This window comes from Chenopodium album, chromosome 2, assembly GCF_948465745.1.
Source record: "Chenopodium album chromosome 2, dcCheAlbu1.1, whole genome shotgun sequence".
NCBI lineage: Eukaryota > Viridiplantae > Streptophyta > Magnoliopsida > Caryophyllales > Amaranthaceae > Chenopodium > Chenopodium album.
Genome location: NC_137835.1, coordinates 24208634 through 24217632, shown reverse-complemented (window position 1 = coordinate 24217632; position 8999 = coordinate 24208634). Strand labels below are relative to the sequence as shown.

At 38.4% G+C, this 8999-nt stretch overlaps 1 protein-coding gene across 1 annotated transcript; it reads left to right on the top strand.

Moving 5' to 3' along the window:
* The first annotated feature begins 2912 nt into the window (after positions 1–2912).
* Positions 2913–3761, top strand: LOC145570753 (uncharacterized). The gene has a single exon (XM_081629900.1). The coding sequence runs from the start codon at positions 2913–2915 to the stop codon at positions 3759–3761; it is 849 nt and encodes a 282-aa protein (XP_081486026.1).
* The last annotated feature ends 5238 nt before the right edge of the window (positions 3762–8999 follow it).

The window sequence follows — 8999 nt, the reverse complement described above, 5'->3', positions numbered from 1 at the left end:
CGTGGGATCATCACTCGACCCATCCTCAGTCTAGCGTACCAGAGACAAGCCCGACACAGCCATAGACCTCTCAAGCTGATTTGTTCCTTCAACTACTCGAAGAAGGTCGTATTAAGCCACTACCTCGTCGAGCAGGAGCTTTATCCTTTTGGACCAAATCTCAACAAATATTGTCACTATCATCAGTTACATGGCCTTGATACTAACGAGTGTCACGCCCTCCGTTGGTGTATAAAGCACACAACTGGAATTTCCTGTCCAAATCAGAAAATGTCCATAAATTCCTTTTCCCTTTGGACACATGAAGATGATCCCACTCTTTTGATTGCTCGTCACTACTCGGACTACGAGAAAGACTGTTGAAAACCTTGAAGCCTAAGAAATCTATACATGGGAAAAGAAGCATCTACAACGACATGGTGACCTCTATCTTACCCTCCATCAAGAAGGATGGATAAAAGGGGTAGTATGAGCACTGTAAACCAAGCAATTTTTTTTTTCCTCCTTATGTTTTCTTTTGGTACAAAGAACTACGTACAGCTTGATCCCCTAAAGCACTATTTCATGATCATACACAAAATTGTACTTGCACGCACATTGTTATTGGGGTACGTAGGCAACTCTGATTGAGTGCAGCTGTTTTAAAAAAAAAACCTCCTTCTTCCGTTTTGAACTACGACGGGTCTGATTCTCCAAAAAAAGAGAGAAGAAGAAAAAAAATGTGAAAATACAAAAAAATCTATCTAGAGATACGTAGGCAGCCTTATGGCGCGACCCGAAATAATAAAAAGTTTTTTTTTTTGGGAATGAACACCCCACTAACTTATCTAACTAAATAGACGTCCTTTAATTTTTACCAAATTTTTTTTTTCCGCATGCATTTTTTGCATTTATCGTTTACTTTTTTTAATTATTTTTATTTAAAAAAAGGAGGAAATCCTAATCTTCGGTATGTAATGTTTAGGTATCCTTTGCCAACCCATGACCAACCAAACTCGAAAATCTACTCTACCCTCGGATTCCATTCAAGAAATCCAAGATCCAATACCCCAAACACTTCCTAGAGGACTTCAATTGATGTTGAAAATGGGTTATGTTCCAGGAGCTGGTTTAGGACGAAACGGTGAAGGCATGAGGCACCCAATCCCAATAATCGATAAGCAAAATCGTCATGGTTTGGGCTTCGATGAGAACATGGTTTCTAAGGTTATGAAAAAGAAGTCTCTCACTTTGAATGGGCAATTTGTGTTGCAAAATGACACTGAGCCATTTTATGAGTTTCCTGAACCTTGGTATGACTTGGATAAAGAGAAAATTCTCCCTGGGTTAGAAATTTTCTTTGTAGAAGCAAGGAATGAAGAATTTATTAAGAAATGGTTTGATAAGAAACCAATATTTAAGAAAGATTTTGATTGGGCTGACTATCTAAATCAAGGAGTTCTAAGAGGCTTGTTTTCATCAATTTCTGATTATGAAGTCCGATTGGATCCCATTACGCTTATTACTCCAATAAAAACAGAAGTTGAAAACAATATCCGATCCGAAACTCGAGAACAATTCCCTTTTTTCCCTAAACTATATCCTTTTCAATCCTCTATCTCAGACGGTTATGAAACCGATAGCTCATCATCTAGCAAATCATCTATCCATACACTGCCTGATATCCCATATCATGAAGATATCTATAAAATTACTTGTAAACATATTTGCGTACAAGAAATTGATCTTGATCATGAAGCATTTTCTAATAATGAACTTTTCAATGAACCTAAATCATGTGTGACACCCATGGAAGAGTCTATAACTGTTAACATAGGTACGGATAATGATGTAAAAGAAGTCAAGATAGGATCCTCCCTTTCCCTCGATGAACAAAATGCATTTATTATTTTACTTAAAGAATATGTGGATGTGTTTGCATGGTCTTATGCTGATATGCCTGGTGTCAATCGTAGCATTGCTGAACATCGTATACCACTCTATCCCGATAGCAAGCCAAAGCAACAAAAGCTTCATAGAATGAAACTGGAAGTTAGTCTCAAAGTTAAGGAGGAAATTCAAAAGCAGCTTGATGCCAACTTCATCAAACCAATTAAGCATCCGGAATGGCTGGCGAATTTGGTGGTAGTACCCAAAAAAGATGGAAGGGTCAGAGTGTGCATTGATTTTAGGGATTTAAATTCAGCATCACCAAAAGACTATTTTCCTTTGCCCCACATTGATGTTCTGGTTGATAACACTGCTGGACACGCCATGTTCTCATTTATGGACGGATTCTCGGGATATAATCAGGTGCTTATGTCAGAAGAGGACATGTCCAAAACTTCTTTTATTACCCCATGGGGAACCTTTTGTTATAGAGCAATGCCCTTTGGATTAAAGAATGCTGGGGAAACCTATCAACGGGTTGCAACGACGATTTTGCATGACCTCATCCACGATATTGTGGAGGTTTATGTTGATGACATGATTGTCAAAAGTCATGATCGTGAAACGCACCTTGATGCTTTAAAATCATTCTTCGATAGAATTAGGAAATACAATCTGAGATTGAATCCTCAAAAATGTGTATTTGGAGTAACTTCGGGAAAACTTCTAGGCTTCGTTGTAAGTCAAGACGGAATTAAGGTTGATTGGTAAAGGCCATACAAGAGCTTCCTCCGCTAACGACGGAAAAGGAGATTCGGGGATTTCTTGGTAGAGTTCAATATATTAGTAGGTTCATATCGCAATTGACAACCCGGTGTGAACCTATATTCAAGTTACTTAAGAAAAATGTTCCTACAAAATGGAATGACGAATGTCAAGCCTCATTTGATTCAATGAAAGAATAACTCTCCAATCCTCCGGTTTTAATGCCGCTGAAACCAGGGCAGCCCTTGATATTATATCTTACTATTACGGAAACAACCATGGGAGCTCTTTTGGCACAATACCAAGAGGGTACAAGGAAGGAAATAGCTATCTACTACCTCAGTAAAAAGTTCCTTGAGTATGAAACTAGATACACTCCTTTAGAAAGAGCTTGCATTGCCCTTATTTACGCGACAAAAAAGTTTCGACATTATTTGCAAGCACATACTACTTATCTGGTTTCAAGGTTAGATCCAATCAAGTACATTTTTAAAAAACCAATCTTGAGTGAAATAATAGCAAGGTGGCATGCGATATTGTTAGAATTTGACATTCAGTGCGTGAATCAAAAGTCTGTCAAAGGGAGGGCTATACCTGATGCTTTGGCTGATGGACCTATATCGGGTGATGAATTTGATGATGATTTTCCAGATGAACATATTTTCTATCTTAGTATGTCACAGTGGAAGATGTATTTCGACGGAGCCTCAAATAGAAGGGGAAATGGTGCAGGGGTATTATTGATCGATCCTTATGGAGTACATATTCCTTTCGCTGTGAAGCTTAGTTTCCCAACGACGAATAACACAGCTGAATATGAAGCCTGCATCTATGGAATTAAAGCAGCATTAGCAGCTGGTGCAAAAAATCTTACAGTATACGATGATTCTTATCTCATAATTTCCCAGACTATTGGAGCTTGGAAAGTTCAGGACGAAAGGTTGCAAATGTACACGGAGTATCTTCAACAATTTATCCCATTCTTTGAAGAAATAGAGTTTAAACATCTCCCTCGCGAACAAAACAGTTTCACTGATGCTTTGGCAAATCTGGCGGTAAATTTAACTTGGGACGATGATGTGAAGGTACAATCGGTAACAATTGTAGAAAAAGAAATTCCAGTGTGATTACACCTGCTGACCGTGTGATTACTAGGTCTTTATAAAGAAGTGGAGGGTTTACTAGGTCTTTATAAAGAAGGCCGTGTGATTACACCTGCTGACCCAAGGGCAACCAATGCGGCCATGAAGGATTTGCTAGGCATACCATTAAATATGGAGAGCAATTATCGCATGCTTGACAGCTTAATGTTAAAGAATTTCCTTGAAACCTTCTCTTTATCTCATTGGGAATCTGCCAACAATGAGGATTTCAAAAGGTGCCAAGAGAGAGCTTGCATCCTTTTATTGATCGGCCTTGTTTTGCTCAAAGAATCATTATTTTCTTGTCATGTTCGTTGCCTTTCTTTGCTGTCACAGATTGAGTCAGGGAACCGTTTAGGGACTCTTAACCTAGGGGAACTTATGATGGGGCTTGACCATATGAAACAAAATCCAGGTGGTTTTGTTAAAGGGTGTCCAACTGTGCTTCAACTTTGGTTATGCGAGAAATTCAAGCTGTCTAGACCACCTTTTCGAACTCCTTACCAAACCCGACATATTCGGGAGAGAGGCTTTTTTCCTATATTTCGTCAATGTTGCAATCACGGTGGATGGGTAGACGTCTTTGCCGTAGCTGATGTGGAATGGATCATTTCATTTCTCAACATAAATTCCTTAACAATTAGCACTAGCAGGCTCAGAGGTGTTCAACTTCCAGGATTGTGTCGCGTCACATTCTATCTTCCTTGGAGATGCTTGAGACAAGCGGGCCAACTCCAACGACTCCTAGAGCTCCATGAGCTCCCAGTGGTACCTTGTACCACTTATGAAATTGGTAGTGTGGAAGCTCTTAGGGAGTCATCCCGTGTATGGCAATTTGCACGAATGCTTCCAGCACTTTCAGTCCTCGAAGATGATGTTCCAACCGCGTCCTATACAACATGGTTGTTGGAGGACCTCGAGGGTGATGCTTGAATAAATCCTTAGAGGGATTTCGTTATTTGTACTTCATAATTTGTATTTTGTGTTTCCCTTGCTTATGTATTTTCAATTCCAAAAGAAGAAATCGTATCCGAAGGCATTGGTCTCTTGGGTATGGTGTATGTGGTTGTCGTTTCCATGTTTAAAAATAGATGCAATCTCGCCAAAACTGAGAGAGTTTGTGTTATGATCAAATAATAAAAAAAAAATGTTTGTTGTAATCATATTTTGTTAAGTATTGCCTTGATCATGATCTTTTAATAATAATGAATATTTCTACATGACTCTTAAGCATGTAATGCAAATATGAATGAAATCTAAACTTTAACATGATACACATGACTATCTAGAGTTAGTAGGAGATTCACGTTTTTTTTTTTTTGCGAATCCCATAAATACAACACCGTACTAATCAAGCATAATACTTTTTTAACCGATCAAGGTTGGTGAAATGAACAAATTCATTTCCATCAAGATCCATCAATTTTACTGCTCCTGCTGGTGTAAGATGTTTGACCAGGAAGGGACCAGACCAGTTGGGCTTGAACTTTCCACGTGGATCATGAATCGGTGCTCGATTTTCCTTAAGTACTAAATCTCCCTCTTGGATATTCCTTTCCCTGACCTTTTTATTAAAATCCCGAGCGATGCGTCTTTGATAGATTTGAATGTTGTGAAGGGCTTGTAACCTTCGTTCACTTGCCAAAGAAAGTTCATCATATCGTTCTTTAAACCATTGTTCTTCAGATATCTCGCTTTCATTCATTACGCGAAGCGATTGAATCTCCGTTTCGATTGGAAGAAGCGGATCCATTCCATATACCAAAGAATATGGAGTAGTCCCAGTTGGTGTTCGAATGGAAATTCTGTATCCCCAAAGTGCGTAGGGAAGTTTATCGGGCCATTCTCGAGCCCTATCTGTCATCTTGGCGATATCGTCTTGATAGTTTTTTTAGCTGCTTCAACAGCTCCATTGGTTTGAGGACGATATGGTGACGATTGGTGATGTCTGAATTTATACTTCTCAAGGGTTTCTTTGAGATGGCCTTCAAATTGCGAACCATTGTCGGATATAATTTTAAAAGGTACCCCATACCGACATATGATGTTATTGATTACAAATTTTGAAACTTGTTTTGCCCCTAGTTTCGAATATGATGATGCCTCCACCCATTTCGAAAAATAATCGACATCAACCAATATATATTGATGCCCGTTCGAAGCTTTCGGATGTATTTGCCCAATGATATCTATGCCCCAGCTGGAAAAAGGCCATGGAGAAGTAAAATTATTCAGGCTAACTGGCGGCATATGATTAAGGTTTGCAAATAACTGACATCTTTTGCATGTTCGTACGAAATGGATGCAATCACTTTCCAAAGTGGTCCAATAATACCCTGCTCGCAGAATCTTCCGAGCAAGCATTCATCCATTCATGTGAGGCCCACATTCTCCCCCATGTACCTCTTCCATGATCCTTCGTGTCTGCTTCCCATCGATGCATAATTGCAAATTTCCATCGAAACTCTTATGATACAACAAACCTTTCAATATTGTGAAATGAGAAGCTAGCCTTCGAATAACCAATTGATCCTTCTTGTGACTTCCTTCAGGATATTCTCCATTGATTAAATACTTCTTAACATCAGTATACCAAGCATCCTCATCATCTTCTTGGGTTAATAAAGCGATTGTTGGTTTAAAATTAACCACTGGAATTTCTTTTTCTACAATTGTTACCGATTGTACCTTCACATCATCGTCCCAAGTTAAATTTACCGCCAGATTTGCCAAAGCATCGGTGAAACTGTTTTGTTCGCGAGGGAGATGTTTGAACTCTATTTCTTCAAAGAATGGGATAAATTGTTGAAGATACTCTGATATGTCTATTTTATATTGTATTTTACCTCCGTCCCTTGGTCGTAATTAGTAGTGTTTTTGGCTCTTTAGATCCACTTTTTTTACTAATTGGTGTTTTCTAGTGTTTTCGTAGATTTGGTTGACTTTTGCAGGGATTTATGCTTTTGGAGTATTTTCCCGAGATATTTTGGAGCAATCACGAACATTGGAGAAGCACGACCAGAGTTTATAGCCCAGGGCCGGTTAGAGCAATCGAACCGGTGATTAAGGGCTCGGTATAGGTGATACCGGGGCATTTGGACCGAGTATTCAAGACCCAAAGAGGAAACCCAGATTGGCCCAAAGAATTGGAGCCCAATCGAAGTCCAAATAGTGGCCCAAATGAGCCGCCCGGCCAAAAAGGCTGGCGCCTGGAGGCGCGCCCGGCCGGGCGGGAGAAGCTTAGTCTGGCGCCCGGTGACGCTCCCGGCCGGGCGCGAGATTAGTATTAGAGACAAAAAGGCGCGCCCGATCGGGCGGTGCCTCGCCCGATCGGGCGCGTGTTTTCTTAGTAGACGATTAACGTAGTTTTAATTTGTTTTAGTTTAGGATTTTTATACGGAGTATAAATACTCCTCCGTAATACGTTTTTATCACCTCTTCTTCTTCTCCTTTTTACTTTCTTTACTCTCTTAATTATTCTCTTAGAATTCTCTCTCTAAACCTTTGTTCTTAATTCTACTTTTAATTCTAGATTTATTTTGGTAACGATTCCTCTTCTCTTAATCTTAGTTATTTATTCTATTCCTTTAATCATGTCTTATTTTATTGCTTTCATTTGTTTAGTTTTTAATATGTGTGAGTAGTTTTATTTCTAAGGTTTATGGGGATCTAATAAATAATATGAAGGGTTAATTTATTGTTGTTAATTATCAATGCTAGATTAATTTCCTATTGATTGATTTAATGCTCTGTGACTAGATTAGGCCTATCTTTTATGCATGAGTTTGACAATATTGATTCAAGATTCGAGAGATGAGAATTGATGTTTAGGTCTACTTTCAATAGACAGGTTAATTTATAAATGGTTAAGTTAAGATTCGAGAGATGAGATTTAATACCGGTAAATTAATTGTGTGATTGTAATACGTAGCGAAAGCCCTTTACAATCTGGTTAATTGATGCATTGATGATTAACTATTATTGATTATTGGTATTGCATGATAATTTCTTATTGGATTGTTTTAATGTTTTACAATTGCGGCTTGTAAAAGTATAGCAATATTAAATTGATGAATCGAGCAGATGTTAATTTGATATTAAAGGCTTTTTTCAATAAGAACTTAGATCTAGTAAATTGCGAGAGCCTGTTAGATATATGTTGATTAATAAATTGCGAGAGCCTATTAATCATGTTATTTATGCAATGTCAATGATTGATTACTATGTTTTACCCTGGAGTATTATTTATTGGTGAACCTCTGCCCTAGATCCTTTCATATATTGTTATCTTCCTATTCTCAACCTTAGTAGTTTAGTTTCTTACTTAATTATAAATATTGGTTACTTAAATAATTTAGATTATAATAATTAATTAGGAGTAAAAAGACTTGTTTCCCTGTGGAGATCGACCCTACTTCCCTATCTACTTTAGTTAGAGGACTTAGGAATTATTTTTGATTAGGGGATACGACTTTAACCTGTCATACTCCGTGTACATTTGCAACCTTTCGTCCCGAAATTTCCAAGCTCCAATAGTCTGGGAAATTATGAGATAAGAATCACCGTATACTGTGAGATTTTTTGCAACAGCTGCTAATGCCGCTTTGATTCCATAGATGCAGGCTTCATATTTAGCTGTGTTATTCGTCGTTGGGAAACTAAGCTTCACAGCGAAAGGAATATGTACTCCATAAGGATCGATCAATAATACCCCTGCACCATTTCCCCTTCTATTTGAGGCTCCGTCGAAATACATCTTCCACTGTGACATACTAAGATAGAAAATATGTTCATCTGGAAAATCATCATCAAATTCATCACCCGAATAGGTCCATCAGCCAAAGCATCAGGTATAGCCCTCCCTTTGACAGACTTTTGATTCACGCACTGAATGTCAAATTCTGACAATATCGCATGCCACCTTGCTATTCTTTCACTCAAGATTGGTTTTTTAAAAATGTACTTGATTGGATCTAACCTTGAAACCAAATAAGTAGTATGTGCTTGCAAATAATGTCGAAACTTTTTTGTCGCGTAAATAAGGGCAATGCAAGCTCTTTCTAAAGGAGTGTATCTAGTTTCATACTCAAGGAACTTTTTACTGAGGTAGTAGATAGCTATTTCCTTCCTTGTACCCTCTTGGTATTGTGCCAAAAGAGCTCCCATGGTTGTTTCCGTAATAGTAAGATATAATATAAAGGGCTGCCCTGGTTTCGGCGGCAT

Bases quoted from the DNA above. Each gene is read 5' to 3' on its own strand.
- LOC145570753 (XM_081629900.1), top strand. From the start codon at position 2,913: ATGGGAGCTCTTTTGGCACAATACCAAGAGGGTACAAGGAAGGAAATA.